The sequence below is a fragment of the Leptopilina heterotoma genome, unplaced genomic scaffold (genome assembly GCF_015476425.1).
Source record: "Leptopilina heterotoma isolate Lh14 unplaced genomic scaffold, ASM1547642v1 Lhet_206, whole genome shotgun sequence".
Taxonomy (NCBI): Eukaryota; Metazoa; Arthropoda; class Insecta; order Hymenoptera; family Figitidae; genus Leptopilina; species Leptopilina heterotoma.
The window spans coordinates 931,666-950,194 of record NW_025110922.1 but is presented as its reverse complement, the minus strand read 5'-3'; the positions used below and the strand labels follow the sequence as shown (position 1 = coordinate 950,194).

Sequence of the window (18,529 nt, the reverse complement as noted above, 5' to 3'; positions counted from 1 at the left end):
ATAAAAAATTATTAAAAATTGTCAAAAATCCGAAAAATTGAATTTCTTAAAATTCAACATTTTTTTTCTCTTTTATACCATTTAGCTTTATTATTATTTGAATTTTTATGCAAGAGAAAAAATGGAAAACTGAAAAAATTTAGAATTTTTTAAAAATTACAGGCCTTTTCCATTATTTCCCTGATTTCCAGAAGCCTTTTAAAAATTCCATACCATTTCCATGATTTCCAGATTCTGTAGGAGCCCTGCTTTTGTCTGACTTTCTTCTAAATTATCGAATTCAGTGATTTCTGGGGTGAATTTGGTTAAGTTGTAAAATGATTAATTTCTATTTGAATTCGTTTTTTTTGAATGTAGAAAATCTGATGTTAATTTAATTCTTTTTTCGTTATGCACGGCAAAAAATATTTAGCTGGATGAACTACAGATTTCACTTTAGTAGCGAAATTATTCAGTGCTTCAATTAATACTTTCGTTATTCTAGAGAAACTTATCGCTATTTCAAGTAAAACTTTTTTCAGTGTGTAATAATTATTATTTCTTTAAAAAGTATTTAATTTTAAATGGCTTTATAAAATAAGCAATGCAAAAGATGACCCAGATACTAAAATTGTAATTGTTCTAGCCATAGTTTAAGTCTAGTAATGTAAATTCTATTTAAATTGAGACCATTGAGTGAAATTATTTGAATTTTAGTTAGTTAAATCTCTTTGTTAGGTTATAATAATTATTTCTTTAAAATTTTTTAAATTGTTTAAAATAAGCAGCCCCATACAACATTCCCGCGCGCTTGCGCGCGGATAGTTTGGCTAGTTTTCATAAAACATTATTCATCACAAGAATTCAATTGTTTTTAAAAGTAATAAGATTTTTTTCACAGAAATTCAATTGTTTTTAAAAGTAATAAAATTTTTTCACAGAAATTCAATTCTTTTTAAACTTTTTAATAAAATTTTTCGCAATAATTTAATTATTATCATAAATAATAAAATTCTTCTTAGGATTTCAATTATTTTTGAAAATTTTAATAACAATCTTTGCAACTATTCAATTATTTTCATTAATAAAATTATATTTTTATTGACTTTTTAATTAATTTTTATTTTCATAACTAAAATAAAATTATTTTCATAGTAAAATAATTCATCTTAGGATTTCAATTATTTTTTAAAGCAATTTCACAGGAATTGCTCAAAAAATATAATTATTCTTAAAAATTTAATTTCAATTCCTCGAAAAATTGAATTATTTAAAAAAAATGTTTTTTTTAAATTCTTTGGAAGAACTCAGTTATTTACAAAAGTATTAGAATTTTTATTTTAAATACAGTTTTAAATAATTTTTTTGAAAAATAATTCAATTATTCTTTTCGATTTTAATAAAATCCTTCCCAAGAATTCAATTATTTACATAAATAATTCTTCGAAAGAATTCAATTATTAAAGATAAATAACAAAATTATTCTCGAAAATTCAATTATTTTTGAAAATTTTAATAAAATTCTTTGCAAAATTTAATTATTTTCATAAATAACATTATTCATCACAAGAATTCAATTATTTTAAAAAATTCTAATAAAAGCGTTCGCAAGAATTCAATAATTATTTTCATAAACAATAAAATACTTTTTATAAATTCTATTATTTTCAAGAATTTTCATAAATTTTGTAGCATAAATTCAATTATTATTTTCAAAAATAACAAAATTATTCGCAGAAATTCAATTGTCTTCCAAAATTTTTAATAAAATTTATTTCAAAAATTCAATTATTTTTATAAATAACATTATTAATAACAAGAATTTAATTGTTTTTAAAATTAATAAAATTTTTCGCAGAAATTCAATTATTTTCAATAAAATCTAAAAAAAATAATTGTTAAAATTTCAATTATCTTTATAAATGATTAGCAAAATTCTTCTACAAAATTCAATTATTTTCAAGAATTTTCATAAATTTTTTGGCATAAATTCAATTATTATCTTCAAATATAACAAAATTATTCGCAGAAATTCAATTGTCTTCCAAAATTTTTAATAAAATTTATGTCAAAAATTCAATTATTTTTATAAATAACAATATTCATCACAAGAATTCAATTATTTTTAAAAAATTAATAAATTTTTTCTTGGAAATTCAATTATTTTAAGAAATTCTAATAAAATCGTTCGCAAGAATTCAATTATTTTCAAAAAAATTTAATAAAATACTACACAGACATTCAATTATTGTCAAAAATTTAAATAGAATTCTTTGTAAAAATTTAATTATTTTTAAAAACTTTTCGCAATTCAATGATGTTTAAAATCTACTATTTTTATAAAATCTCCAAACAGAATTCAATTATATAAAAAAATTTTTGTAAATATCTTCGTAAAAATTCAATTTTTATCATGAATAATAAAAATTTCTCAGGAATTCAATTATTTAAATTAGAATTTGCATAAAATTAGTCGAAAGAAATCAATTGTTCAAAAATTCTTTTAAAATTCTTGGCAAGAATTAAATTATTTTTATAAATATTAAAATTCTTTCATAAATAATAAAATTCGTTGCAGGGATTCAATTTATTAGCAGGATAAAAAGGAGATAAATATTTTTTATGAAAATTAGGAAAAAGTCATGAAAATAAATATAGAATGGAATTTTTGTCGCAGTTTTGTGAAGTGTTTAAAACGAATTTTTTTGGTCGTCAAGTTTAATTTTTTGACAGCTACTTTTTTTAGTTTGAAATCTACAATTTTTACTACTTTTTTAAAATTAATTATCGAGTGCAAAGTCTGTGAATTAAAGTAATAAATTTAGGGTAGATGTACCACTTTTGGCCACTGCTCCAGTTTTGGTCATTTTTATAAAATTTTCATTTAATTATATTTATTATGATTAATATTTCTCATTATAATTATATATTACTACAGGATTTTAAGTATTTCCTTAAGTAAAATCATTAATTAAACTTAAATATAAATAATTACAATAAATATTTGTGCGGCAAAAACTGGTGCTTCGATACCCTAGTGCCATTTTTATCTCCAAAAATCCTAAAAAATAATTTTTGATGCTGAGGGTCAACTCTTAATTTCACGGACGCATATTTCGTGTGCAACTCAAACAATAGCGTTTGGAGAAAGGTCTTTCATTTATATATACATACGCATATATATTTATTCAACATATATTGTATATACTCTGGTATTAGTGATCGAGAAATCAATTTTTCATAGACAGTTGAAGAATAGAGGTGGAAAAAAAGTAGGGAAAGTTTAAAACCAGAGAGCGGAAAAAAATTTCACGATTCACCTTCAAAACCACAAGAAAGAATAATTTTTCTATTTCGGTTCTCGAACTAATTTATTTCTTATAGAAAGCAATTTTTTATATTTCATTTTTACTTTCACTAATTACTTTTCTTAGTCACAAAAAGAAATAAAATAGAGAAAAAATTATTTGTCACACTGAAAATGTCCTAAAATGTAAACAATTGTTTTTTTTATAATTAAAAATGATTTTAATGAATCGGAACAATTTTTAATAGTTAAAAATAGTTGTTTTGTACAAAGATATTACTATCGAAATAATTATAAATTTTAATATTCAGAGGAAATTTTTTTTTTAATTTTTGAACCTTAAAATGAAATTTTATTAAATATTTTCAAAAATTACGAAAAATTGGTTCAAAGTTAAAGAGATGGAATTTTTTTCAGCTAAATGAAATATTTGTGACGCGCTCCGCGCGCTCCTAAGAAATATACCCAAAAAGAAAATCACGTTTAGGTTATGTTTACGTTATTCTTACCATGATTAAATGTTTTATCTTTAATTATGTAAATTTGAAACTAGTTTTTATTGAATATTTTTAGATGTAAAGAAGACTTGAACAACAATCTGTTATAGTATAATTGATTCTCTTTCTGTATTTTTACTTTAAAAATTATAAACATAACCTAAAATTTTTTCCTTCCTAAGCACCTTGTTTGAGAGCGTATCATATTTAGTTACAAGAATTAATTTGTTTAATATGCAAAAACAATTTTTTAATAATATTCAAATTTAAATAAATAAAAAAGAAATTGTCGTTTATTTTGAGCGTTAGAAATTTTTAAGATTTATAAAAGCAATTAAAAGTAGAAAAAGTTTTTCCAATTCTATAAATAAACATTTCTTATTTAAAAACAATAAAATTTTCTTATTTCTTTAATTTTTTTTACATTTTGTAAATTTGTAATATTAAATATTTCTGTGAAAAACGCACGAAGGCTTGAAACAATTAATTAATTGAACAACTGGAAACGCTGTTTAATTTTCAAACAAAAGAAAAAGAAATATTAAAAGGTTTCTTCTTCATTGCATTGTGTGGAGATAATTTCCTAGAATAATTTAAATGTCTTTTAAAATGCTTCTGAAAGAAGGAAAATTATTTTGCTTTAAAATAATAGCGTCGTTCTTATTTTGACGTTAATGAAACACAATTTTCTAGAAGTTTATGTAATTTTTCTTTTTATTCGTATATATTATTTACTTTTCGGATTCTGGATTAAATATAATAAATGATAGAAAAATTGAGGAATTTATTATCATTTCTTTATTTTTTATATATTAGTATTACAAATTTAGTTTTATAAATAATTGATTAATAAATTAGATTAATTATAAAATATTATTTTTCTTTTTGTTTCAGGTGAGTTAAACAACATATACGTTTCTCTTCGACTTCACTTCGTAAGTAAATAAATATTTAATTAAATATATCTGTATTCATATTACAATTACGTATGTCAAATATAATTATCAAAAGAATAATTAAAAAATTCTGTTTCGTTTATTTAGTAAAAAATATCAGCTCCCAGTATTTCTATGGAATTGATAATAATTAATTAAATTGAAAGATGAAATATTCGAAAGTATTGGTTTTACAAAATTTCTTTTCAAATTCGAACGAAATTTTTTTCATTTATTCCTGAATAATAATTTGATTCTAACTTTTTTAGACATGAATAAAATAACCGCTTCATAACTTTGGTTTGTCAAACAAATTTTTTAATAAGACTTATTTTTTTGTAGAAAATAATTGGCATGATTTTGATTTGCCAATTACAGCTTTTATATTATGAGAATAATTTGTACCTTATTTTAAAACTTGGAGCGACAAAGCAAAATTGTAAATAAATAAAATTAGTAATTTTTTAAAATTAATAAACATTTTTTTGAATTATTAAACAGATAAAAAACTGTACCCATTAATTACAATTTTTAATATACATTTAATTAGTTATTAAAAATAATTAATTTATAGAAGAATTTTAGTTAAAAAGACTAAAAAAATTGACTGTTTTGGAAAAGTTACAAATAATTGCATAAATTCAATTATTTTCAGAAGTAAATAAAAATTTTCGCAGAAATTCAATTCTGTTCGAAAATTTTTAAAAATCCTCGTCAAAATTTCCATTATAAAAATAATAATAAAATTCTTCTCCGAAATTGAATGATTTGAAAAAATTTGAAAAAAATTCTTGGCAAAATTTCAATTATCTACTTTAAAAAATGTTCAATTTCTACTTATATATTAATAAAATTTTTCAAAAGAATTCAAATATTTAAAAAAAAATTAATAAAATTATTCGCAAACATTTAAATAATATTTTCATAAATAATAAACTTGTTCTCAGAAATTCAATTATTTTTCAAAATTTTAATAAAATTCTTCGTAAAAATTAAATTACTTTTACTTATTTAAATAAATTTTGATAGAATTATTCGCAAACATTAAATTATTTTCATAAATTTTAATAAAATTGTTCATAAAATTCCAATTATTTTCATAAATAATAAAATTTTTTACTGAAATTAAATTATTTTTAATACAAATTTTAAATAAATTTTTTGAAAAATGTAATTATTCATAAAAATTATAATAAAATTTTCCGAAAGGATTCAATTTTATTTTCAAAAATTTTGATAAAATACCTTATAAAAATTCAATTTGAAGAATTATTCAATTATTTAATAAATTATATAATATTGTATTTAAATAATTGAATTCTCGTAGAATTTTTTTATAAAAATTGATTTAAAATTTGAAAATTCTCTATGAGAATTCAATTATAAAAAACGTTCAATTATTCAATTATAAATTATTTATTTTTCTATTTAAATAATTGAATTCTCGTAGAATTTTTTAATAAAAATTGATTTAAGATTTGAAAATTCTCTATGAGAATTCAATTATAAAAAACGTTCAATTATTTAATTATAAATTATTTTTTTTTTAAATAATTGAATTCTCGTTGAATTTTTTAATAAAAATTGATTTAAAATTTGAAAATTCTCTAGGAGAATTCAATTATAAAAAACATTCAATTATTCAATTATAATTTATTTTTCTATTTAAATAATTGAATTCTCGTAGAATTTTTTTATAAAAATTGATTTAAAATTTGAAAATTCTCTATGAGAATTCAATTATAAAAAACGTTCAATTATTCAATTATAAATTATTTATTTTTCTATTTAAATAATTGAATTCTCGTAGAATTTTTTAATAAAAATTGATTTAAGATTTGAATATTCTCTATGAGAATTCAATTATAAAAAACGTTCAATTATTCAATTATAAATTATTTATTTTTCTATTTAAATAATTGAATTCTCGTAGAATTTTTTTATAAAAATTGACTTAAAATTTGAAAATTCTCTAGGAGAATTCAATTATAAAAAACATTCAATTATTCAATTATAATTTATTTTTCCTATTTAAATAATTGAATTCTCGTAGAATTTTTTTTATAAAAATTGATTTAAAATTTGAAAATTCTCTATGAGAATTCAATTTTCTGAACGATACAATTATTCAATAAATTATTTATTTTTCTTTTTAAAGAATTTGAATTCTCGTAGAATTTTCTAATAGAAATTGATTTAAAATTAAAAACTCTGAAAGTCTGTAGAAAAATAATAATAATGATGAAAAGTCAGGGAAAAAGTGAAATTTTTGTTTGGAAATCAGGGAAAAAGGAAATTAAATTTCTTTTTCAATCTTAGATATAATATATTTTTATGTAAAATTGAAAAAGAAATTGAATTTAGTTGAAAATATTTTGCAATTCTCACCTCGAGAATGGAGGGTACCACTTCCTGGAGACCATTATTCGCTGCCGATCCACTGAATGCGCTGACGAGAGTGACATTGTGACCTCTTGAAATCAATGTCGTACCAAGGGCAATAAAGGGGATCGTGTGCGATTTTGTACCTCCCATTGTCGCCATTAAAATATTATAACTATCACACCATTTCACTACACCGAAAAAAATTAAACCCACTGTCATTAAGTAACTAGTCGACATTTTCTTCTTCTTCTTCTGTCTTTCAAATTTTTAATTATTAATTACCGTATATATTCGAATTTTCACTGAGTTTATATCTATTGAAATGAAAATTGCATTTTTTTTCTTTTTTTGAAAAAGAAAATCACTACTTTGAATTTTTCATTGAATTCCCAAATGAATCGTCTTTCTCGTTTATAAATTAATCGTAAAAAGGAGTAAAATTTTTCAATGCAAATCTAATTAAAATGAAGAGCCCCGCTTTTGGTGAACGGCTTCAGTGAACTCCGAGAGAGAACTGAGATGTGATGCTTTTATAATCGTTTTGTCTTGAAAAATAAGCTTATTAAATTATGGGTTTTTTTTAAAATAGTGTTAATGAAAAGGTAGAAACCTTGCATACAGGTTTTTTTTTTGAAAAAAAAAAATTAAGAAGGAAAAAATTGTTGCCCATTATTATTGAAATATCAAAGTCGTCATCGTTGTGTCTTCCTCTTGGGAAATCAATTCGTCACGAGGCGAGATTTCAATGACTGAATAGAACGAAACTGTGATTAATTATTATTTTCCATGAAGAGACATTGACGGGGATTTGCTTCAAAGTTTGTTCTTTTTATTTTTCTTGATACTCTTCTTTTTACTCTTTTAGTCTTTTTGATTCTTTTTTTTTTTACTCTTTTACTCTTTTTGATACTCTTCTTTTTACTCTTTTAGTCTTTTTGATACTCTTTTCTTTAGCCTTTTTTTACCCTTTTTTTTAGTCTTTTTTTAACTCTTTTTTTAAAATCTTTTTTAACTCTTCTTTTTTTTACTCTTGTTTTTCTTCTTTGACTTCCTTTTCAAATAGAATTCTGGTTGTAAACTGGCTTTTTTGAATAAAGTATATATACTATATAGTCAGCAGTTCTTTAAAGTTGAAAACAGGATATGTTTCTTTTGAAAGACAGTTTCATGTGATGATGAGATTTCGATTTTGCATTTGTCTCATCTTGTCATTTCACAGCTTCCATTAATGTATACATTCGAGTTTTAACTGTATTAGTTTGTTGACACTGTGTAAACTGTGTAAACTGTGTCGTCGTCGTCGTTGTCGTTGTCGTCGTGTCTTCGTCTTCGTCGTCGCGCACACCGACTTTAAGTTTAACTACACTCTGAACTTTCACTAGGCATCTCCGCACGCTTATAAACTGCATTGATCCCAATTATTTCCTGAGAACGAAATTGATCTCAACTTTATGAATCGAATAACATCTTTATACCTATATTGTGAAGAGAAATTGTCATATTGTTAGTTGTTCAATTTTTCTTTATACTATTTTCATAATTTTTAAATATTTTATCAGATCTTGGATATTAGGACTTTTTTCGACTATTTTCAAAAAAATGCGACTTTTCTCGAATTATTTTTGAAAAATGCTTTTCAATTGAATATTTTTATTTGAATTAACCAAACACGTTAGTGTTTGGTTAATTCAAATAAAAATATTCAATTGCGTCAAATAAATTATTTTGATTTAATAAATAGAACTTGAAAACTATAACTTTTTCAACCTTTTTTTGACTTATTTTCAAAAATTGGAGACTTTTTCGACTTTTCTCTCAAATATTGCAACAAAAAACCACATTTTTAGTATCAAAATGCAACGACGATATTTTTATTTCTTTTTTTAATTTGAATTTAATTTTATAAATATTGTTTTTTATTATAATTAAAAAATCATTTTTAAGTAAATAAATAATCAATTATAATATTTTTCCATTTCTGTGTAATACTTTTAAAAATATTAGAGCATAAAATGTATTTCATTCATTTGAACGTTCAAAACTTTAGGAAAATATTTTTAGTATGAAATACAAACTGTTATTTCGATATTTACAGTGTGAAAAAGTATAACCGTGGACAAGTCTTTCAAAAATTATTTTGGAATAATTTTTTTAATTAAAATTTCGAAATTTGCAAGTAAAACAAATTTTGAATAACTGAAATTTTTTATTAATTGAAAATAATTAATTTTTTTCCATGTATTTTGTTACACTTTTGGCAAAATCAACTTTTGAAGAATTTTAATTGCAAATTTTGAAAAAAAATTGAATTCTCAGAAATTTTAATAAAAAATCTTCAAATATAAATTTAAAGGTGAAAATTAATAAAAAAATTCTTTTCTAAAAATTATACCCACAAATCGCATATAATTTTCTTTAATTTAATTTCCAAGATTTGCAACTATTTTAAATTTCAAAGTATAAAAATATTTAAATTTATATTTAAAATATTTTAAAAACTATTTACTTATGTTGAAGAAAAGAATACATTACTTTTCAAACTTTAGAGAAATTAATAATTTTTTCTAAAAATTAAAAATCTTTAAAAAAAAATTGTTTTCTGATTTTTTTGTATTTAAAATAGAAATATTATTGCTTTCATATTAAATTAAATAACAGGCCTCGAATATTATGACTTTTTAAAATATTTTCTATAAAATGAGACTTTTTTTCGACTTATTTTCAAAAATTTCGATTTTTTCTAAATAAATATTGCGACTGTTCTTCCAAATATTGCAACTAAATACCAAATTTTTATTATGAAATGCAACTTATTTCGATTTTTATAGTGAAAAATAATTTTAGAAAAATCTTTCAAAAATTATTTTTGAATAATTTTTCTAATTAAATTTTCGAAATATACAATTAAACAAATTTTTAAATAATTGAAATTTTTGTATGAATTGGGAATAATTGGATTTTTCAAGTATTTTGTTCCGATTTTTGAAAATCAACTTCTGAAGAATTTTAATTGCAAATTTTGTAAATAATTGAATTCTCAAAAATATTGTAATGGAAAATCTTTAAGTAGATATAAATTTATAAATGAAATTCAATAAAAACCTATTTTCTAAAAACTATATTAAAATATTTATTGAAAAAAGTAATTCTTAGAATTTTTTTCATTCTAATTTTTTAAAATTCTATTATTTTGAATATTTTCAATTACAATATTACCGAAAATTCAAATACGTATACACAAAGGGATAATAAGATTAAAATTGTTTAGAATCATTTTTAACATTTTTGGAGGAAAACAATTATCTTCAAAGTTTTTAATTAAAATTCTTCGTGAAAATTAATTACCTTCTTTTAAATTATAGATAGATACTAAAATTCTTTTAAGTAGTTCAATTATTTTCGAAAAATTGCATTACAATATTTTTAAAAAAATTAAGCCTTAAAATTGGTTCATGATAATTATTTATGGACAAAGTAAAGTGAATTTTTTTTTTGTATTTAAAAATTGAATTCTCAAAGAACTTTGGGAAAATTAACAAAAATAATTGATTTCGAGATGAAATTTGGCTGAAAATTGTAGAAAATAATTGAATTTTGGAAGTAAGTTTTAGAATTTATATTAAACTAGCTGTCGTACCCGTCTTCGACGGGTTTTAGTTTCTACCAATACATTTAAGTTTCTACCAATCTGGAAAATCAGGAAATAGCTAGGGAATTTAATTTGACCGGAAAAAAATAATAATTAGTTACCATTATAGCTATTTTAGTAGGAAAATATTACTATTTGAATCAGTGATTGACTTTTTGTTATCAAATTAGTTATTTTAACCAATTCAAATGCAGAGAACAATATTTATCAATTTGTAGTACTTTAATTAATGTATTAAAAAAATTAAATTTTCCATACAGTTTTTGGAGTTATAGTAGAGTCTAATTGGAACTAATTGTATCGCAAGTAGACCCTACGTTACGACTGCTAAAACCTAACATAAGACCTAAATTTTAGGCTGAAAGTAGGGCTTAAATTTTGACTCGGGTCTGTTTTCATAAATATTATACATCAATAAAAATTGAAGTAAAAAGCAATTTTTTAAAAGCGAATTAATATAATGAAACTTTTTCTTAATTTGATAGGAAAATTCCCGGTTCGGCATATTCCCAGCTTTTTACAGTTTTTCCCGTTTGGGAACTTAAGAAACAGTATTTTCATAAAATAAGTAAATTTTTATAGCCATTTGTAGATTTATTTATGGATAAAATCAAGTAAATTTAAATTTGACAAAAAAGAGATAAACCGTGAAAAGTTTGGACAAAGCAGGGAATTTTGTTAAACAAAAATAGACACCGTGTTAACTTTTGTCTTTACATTGCTCAAAACATCTCTTAAAGTTAAATCTAGAGTTAAAATGAAAAAACGTTTTAACATATAAGTTTTTGCCTAGTGGCATAATATGCTTGTATTGTATCACAGGTGACTTACAATTCTTGACATCCTGCGAAATCATTTTAATCATAAAAAATTTCCATTTTCAATATTTCTGAACTTCTTGAAAATATTAGATTGATTTGATAAATAATTTTGAATTGCACTATTTTGACATCAAAATATTAATCAGAGACTCCAAAAATACTACTGAATTATACTTCATATAGTAATTAGTATCGATTTTTTGATATATTGAAAATTTTTTTATATTTCTTGTAGGATAGTATTTTTTGCAAAATTATGATAAAATCTGACTAAATAACATATAATATTCAGTTTTAGAAAGTTTAAAAGCTATCCATTAAAAATTGTGAAATTTGGAAATTTTCCATTTTTCAAGTTTTTGAAAATATTTTTATATTTACATCTTAGTTGTAGAATAGTATTTTTTGAAAAATTATGCTAAAATGTGACCAAATAACATGTAATACTCAAATATAGAAAGTTTAAAAGCAATCCATAAAAAAATGTAAAATTTTGAAATTTTCGATTTTTTGAAAACATTTTTATACTTACATATTAGTTATAGGACTTTATTTTTTGCAAAGTTATGCTATAATGTGACTAAATAACATATAATACTCAAGTATATAAACTTCAAAAGCAATCCATGAAAAATAAAAAATTTTGAAATTTTCGATTTTTTGAATTTTTTGAAAAAATTGAATATCTCCCGTTCTAATTAATATTTTTTAAATCTGTAAATTTATAAACCTTCCTTGGGTCAATACCTAATAACCTACCAAGTTGGACTTAAATCGATTCACATGTTTTTGTGTGATTGGGGTACAAAGTTTTTGTGACAGACAAACATACATACATACATACATACATACATACATACAGTACCGTCCGAAATTGTCAGTCCACCCATTTTTAAAGGAATGAAAAAAAATTTTTAACATAAAATTCATGAAAACTAAAATTTTTTTTGGGTTATATATAGAAACACGATAAAATTCTGAAAAGAATAAGACCTCACGGAAGTCATTTGGCCAAAATTTGTAGAAGATATTCTTAAAAATCGTCATTTTCAATGTTTTGCAAAAATTTGAATAACTTTTAAAGTAATGAACGCTTTTTAATAATCTTAGGCTTATTTTAAAGGTCATTTTCTACGGAATAAGAATTACTTAAAGGCATTTACCTGTAATTTTTTACTTGGAATAAGCATGACGTCAAAGTTGGACAAAAAAATAGGAAAAATTTGAAATAATATTATTAAAAGAAAAATAATTTTTGAAATTCAAACATATTTTTTTATTAAATTTTCTTGAAAAATCTACACCATATCATGTTTTATATATGTTCTAGAATAGTTTTTAGTACAAAAAATTTATTTCAAATTTTTCCAATTTTTTTGTCCAACTTTGACGTTATGCTTATTCCAAATAAAAAATTACAGGTTAATGCCTATAAGTAATTCTTATTCCGTAGAAAATGACCTTTAAAATAAGCCTAAGATTATTAAAAAGCGTTCATTATTTTAGAAGTTATTCCAATTTTTGTAAAACATTGAAAATGACGATTTTTAAGAATATCTTCTACAAATTTTGGCCAAATGACTTCTGTGAGGTCTTATTCTTTTCAAAATTTTATCGTCTTTTAAAATATAAACCAAAAAAATTTTGAGTTATCATAAATTTTATGTTAAAAATTTTTTTTCATTCCTTCAAAAATGGATGGACTGACAATTTTGGCCGGTACTGTACATACATACATTAAATTTTTTAAGAACATTTTTGGAATCTCTGATGTCCATAATAACTAATCATGTTAACATTTTGAAGTTTTAAGCAATGTACAGACAGACATCTGATTTTATTAATAAGGATTTCAGAAGGTCTTAATTGAAATGTTTTAAATTTCAATTTAATAAATAACTGAATAAATTTTATTTTCAGTGGAAAAACAAATTAGAAGTATTTAAATATTTACTTAAAAAATTATTAAAGTTCTGAATAATTGAATTTAGAAATCAGTGAAAAGGGAAAATCAGGAAAATACAAAATAAAATTTTTGTGACAAGACTGAATTAAATAATTGACTTTTTCGACTTTTTTTCTATTTTTAATCGATTAAAGCGTCTTTTTTTCCGCCTTAAAGTCGAGATCCGAGGCCTGTATATTATAAATAAAATTGACAATTTTATTAGAGGTAATAATTTATTTTATTATATGGTACTTTTTTTCTAGTGAGTAGTGAAATTTTCTTTTTTCTTTTATTTTGTTCGTTATAGTAAACAACTCTAAGAATTATCTTAATTGAGAAAGGTTAGCTTTTTTTGCGTCAAAAGTGTTATATCACTTTTCTTCTGTATAATATAATTTCTTTTAACAGGTGTATCACAGCTTGTTAATAAAGAAAATTCTCTAAAGATATTATATTCTAACGTTTACTTTGAATTTTCGTTTCATTAATTTTTCACTTTATCACTTTTTCAATTAGCTGAAAGCTAATAAGATTTTCGATTAAATTTCTTGGATCCACTCCAAAAGAGTGGAAATTTTTTTTCAGGGCTTTTAATTTATATTTTAAACTCTATAAATTAAAAATAATTCATTGTGCTCTAGTTTTTGAAAAATGTAAATAAATAAAAATAATAAAAATAATAATTGGAAAATAATACAAAAATAACAATAATAATAATAATAAAGATAAAGATCTATAAAAGATCTTTAATTATAAGAGATATAATAGCAATAATGAAGAAAAAATATCAAATATCGGGATCAATTATTTTATTTTACTTTCTTGGCTATAATTTATATTTGATTAACTTTTTTTTCTCTTCTTTCAAACAAAAGAAAAGTTCATTTTTTCTCCTTGTATATATGGCAATTTCAAAATCGATTTTGTTGCACTATATACTACAATATAAAAATTGTTATTATTATTATTATATAGAATGTAGGAGATAAAAGAAAGAAAAGGTAAAAATTATATATACCTTGAAGAGTTCTTATTTTTCTTATTGAATTTCTGACAAAAGATGATCTTAAAGGAATAAAAATTTATACGATTCTTTTTATTCTTCCGCTTATAATGTGTTTCTAATTCTATTATTGAAGGCATTTTTGTTTAAAATATTTAAAAAGTGTAGAATAAGTGAATTTTTCGGAAATGCATCTAGAAATTATTGGTTTAATTATTTAAGTACAAAAATTGTGCCCCGCCATAATTGGCACATTTTCATTGAATGTGCGTGCTCCAGTTATGGCGCGCAACACAACCTCTAAATACACGTTATTTTCCCCGCCGTAATTGGCGCGCCGAAATTGACTCAACCGCGCCATAATTGACGTTTTTAATCCTAATTCTTATTGCTTTAATTTTGTTTAAATAATTAATTTTTATAAAGTTTTTATAAAAGTTTTATTATCTATATGACACGGGCTTTTAGTTTAATAAGCCATAAATTTACTTCTTTCATTATAATTTTTGAATTTTCTATTTCAAAGACGGCTAAACCAGAACCGCGCCATAATTGGCACACTTACCCTAAATGTAAACAGTAGATGTTTCAGCTAAAGTTACAAATTAAAAAATAAGTACGACGTCAATATTTTTACCTCAGCTCACCTACAAGATGTTCTGAGTATTGCCAATATTTTATTTTGACAATTGGCAATGCCATAGTGTAAGTTATCTTTTAATGCAAAAAAGATTGAAAATCAAAATTTTACTGTTTCAGTATTTTGTCTCGCATTTGCATAAAAATAAATTTAAAAATCAAACTAAAATTTGTAATTCTTCCTTATTAATGCCCTAACAAAAATTGACTTTGATTTTTGATTTTCGTCAATTTAGTTAATAGATAATTAAGTGTTTACATTTACCCCGAGAATTCGAAAACTCGGGGTAAATGTAAACAGAACTTGAACTACATTTTAAAAGAAAATAATTGAATAAATTTGCTTCTATTTCACAATTTCATTAATTTGTCAATGTAAAATTATATAGAAAAGGAAATTAGGTCTTCTTTAAAACAAAAACAAAAATTTGTTAAAAAAAAAAATTTTTTTTTTGAAAATTTGATCAATTTTTAAAAATATTATTATTAGGTTCATCCGCCATACTGGATCCACCATTTTGAAATTTAAAAATTCGATTTTAGATTCTTATTCAGAAACCTTAAAAACTTCTTTTTACCAAGTTGAATGAAAATCTATTAAAATTTGTTCAAGTTATTCAAGTTTTTACATTACTAGTTTTGTAATGTTTGATTGTTTATTTATATGATACATTATCAGTCAACTGGTTGATTTACTATACATCTACGAAGAATTTTTTTTCAGTTTTTCCATCCCTTAAAACAGTAGTTATACTTGAAATAACTTGTTTCTTAAACTTCGCTTAACTACAGTGGTGTTTACATTTACCCCGAATTTTAGGATAATTTCAAAATCTCGGGGTAAATGTAAACAGTCAGTTTTAGGCGATTCAGGTGCATCAATATTTTTTTGTACCTCATAAAATTTTTCTAGGGAACTCTAGTAACAAGTTCATAAAAAAAAATCCATCCGTTTTACCTTTTAACAAAAAAAACTAATGTTTTTCGTGAAACATAGATATTCCGTTTACATTTACCCCAATTGACCCTAGTCATGTTAATCGTTATTTTTCATTTTACTTTGCATGTTCCTATAAATAAGTTTTGAACATTCAAATGAGCGAAATTTACTTATTTCTTTTCAAAATTCAAATTTTATTGTTGAAATAATTTTAGTTCACATAATAAAAAATAATTTATATGGTATTAAAATTTAAAACGTTTAATTTTTTAAACGTTTTTTGTTTTTAATTTTTTTAAAATTTAAATTAGTAAACATTTTTACTAATTCAAATTTAAAGATTAGGTTTTAAATTTAATGTAGATTATTATATTTGTATTTTACTTTTTTTTCAGTAATTATTTAAGAACGGAAATATTTCGTTACCAGTTATTCTAGTATTTACGAGTTCCAGATAAGTAACTTTTACTGAAACAAGCTATAATTTTTTTTGGTTCATATAGCAGGCTAAATTAAATAGCGATAGCCAATGAGACATGAAAAGTTTAATGTGATATTAAAAATTCACATTTAAGACCTTATAAACACTCAATAAAAGTTTGTTCTTTTCATAATTTCAAAAAACAAAAAAATTCCTGGAATTAAAATTTTGAAACTACAAAATCCGTTAATACTTTAATTTCATGTTCCTAAAAGTTCTGAACTTTTAAATGAACGAAATTTATTTCTTTCTTCTTCAAGTTAAAATTTTATTACAATAATTTTGTTTCACGTATTAAAAAATATTAATTTTTTTTTTATAAGTTTCTAAATGTTAAATTTTATATTTTAATTTTTATTATACAATAAAAAGATCAAATTATTTTTTCAACAAGCCTTCAATAATAAAGTTTCTTTTATGACAGAAAACAATAACAAGTATTTTTTTATTTAATTTTCCTCAAATATATTACAGCTAAAATTAAATTTTTGCGGTAATACCAAAAAATAATAAATACAATATTTTCAATATGCATTTTCTCTTTCAAGATTAACTTTTAATATTTCTTTTTCTGTTTGTTTCTGATGCTTCTTTAATATATTTCCATTGACGTTATTGGTTCACTTATGAAAGCAAGAATATTTTTTGATCAGAAAGAAAAATAAAAATATTTAAAAGAATATTGAAAATGTACTTGATTCCACATATTTATATTGATAAGAACTTTTATAGAGGGGCAATATTGACATAACTTTTACATCTCTGTTTGAAAAATGAAGAAGAAAAAAAATTATAATCATTTTGATTGGAAAAATTCTGCAATAAAATATTTCAATTCTTCAACAAAATACTTATATAGAAATATAGAAAATAAAAAAGATTTTAATAAATAATTTGTTTTGAAATATATAAAGAAAAGTAAATGCAATATAAAGTTAAGGTCCTTGAAAAAAATATACCGAAATATAAAGTTAATGGAATTTATAATTTATAATTAAAAAAGATTTGAAAGAAATATTTGAAAAAAAATAAAAAAATAAAGAACACTCAAAAAGTAGGTGAAATGAGGAAAAACTAATTAAATTATAACTAAAGAGCATACAAATAAAAATGTCAATTTAAATATTATTTCCCAAATGTGATTTTTCAAGAGATAAAATATAATTTTTAATAAGCGTAATTAATATGCGCTCACCATGAATATTCATTTAGAGAAAAAAATCCAATATTCGATGGGTTCACATTTTCAAAGAGATTTTTTTTTTGTCGTTATAATTTCTATAGAAAAAAAAATGAAATTGTTTTTTGAAAACACAATAATATTATTGTTGACTGTATATGAGGATATATAGAAATGAACGTTCCACTGAGATTCACTTTTATTATTGAAAAGAAATTATGATTATTTTGCTGTTAAGTGGAGAAAGTACACTTTGATCCTTTGAAAATTTTTATTCTGAGTGGATTGAGATTTTTTTTCAAATCATAACTAACACGAATCATTAATATAAATTAATTCAGTTAAATGAACGCGAAATTTTTATTAAAAGTGCATTTCTCGTTATAGTGGAAAAATTTATGCGCTCTTTTGGATAAAGTTCGAATATCGCAGAACGTGAAAGTTTGACTGACCAGTTCAGACTTTAACGATCAGCTGGGCTTAAGAGAGAGTTCACTCCCACCATCCTATTTTCTTCAGAGGATCTTTTGTCGCGAAATGATACGTTTGTTAATGTAATCACTTTTCCTTTTATTAAAACATCATTCCGATATGTTTTTGCGTTTATGGGATTATTAGTTATTTGGTGTATTATTTTTAATGTGTAGAGTGAAAAAAAAATTTATTTGACTCAACGGATTATTTTTTTTGTTCATTATCAAATAAATATTTACTTGAATCAAATAATGTTTATTTAAATCGAATAAATTGGGTTTGAAACAATAA

At 22.1% G+C, this 18,529-nt stretch overlaps 1 protein-coding gene across 2 annotated transcripts in view; it reads right to left on the bottom strand.

Annotated features, from left to right (window-relative positions):
* Positions 1 to 18,212, bottom strand: part of LOC122501229 (UDP-glucosyltransferase 2-like) — a 44,632-nt gene extending 26,420 nt beyond the window's left edge. Inside the window, exons 1-2 of one of the 2 annotated variants that reach the window (XM_043610538.1) lie at positions 17,780 to 18,212; positions 7,107 to 8,578 (exon numbers count right to left, since the gene is read on the bottom strand). In XM_043610538.1, coding sequence (XP_043466473.1) covers positions 7,107 to 7,340 — 234 coding nt within the window. In that variant the 5' untranslated portion in view covers positions 7,341 to 8,578; positions 17,780 to 18,212. The remainder of the gene's footprint in view (positions 1 to 7,106; positions 8,579 to 17,779) is intronic. The other variant, XM_043610539.1, reaches the window with a different exon arrangement.
* Between the last annotated feature and the right edge of the window lie 317 nt (positions 18,213 to 18,529).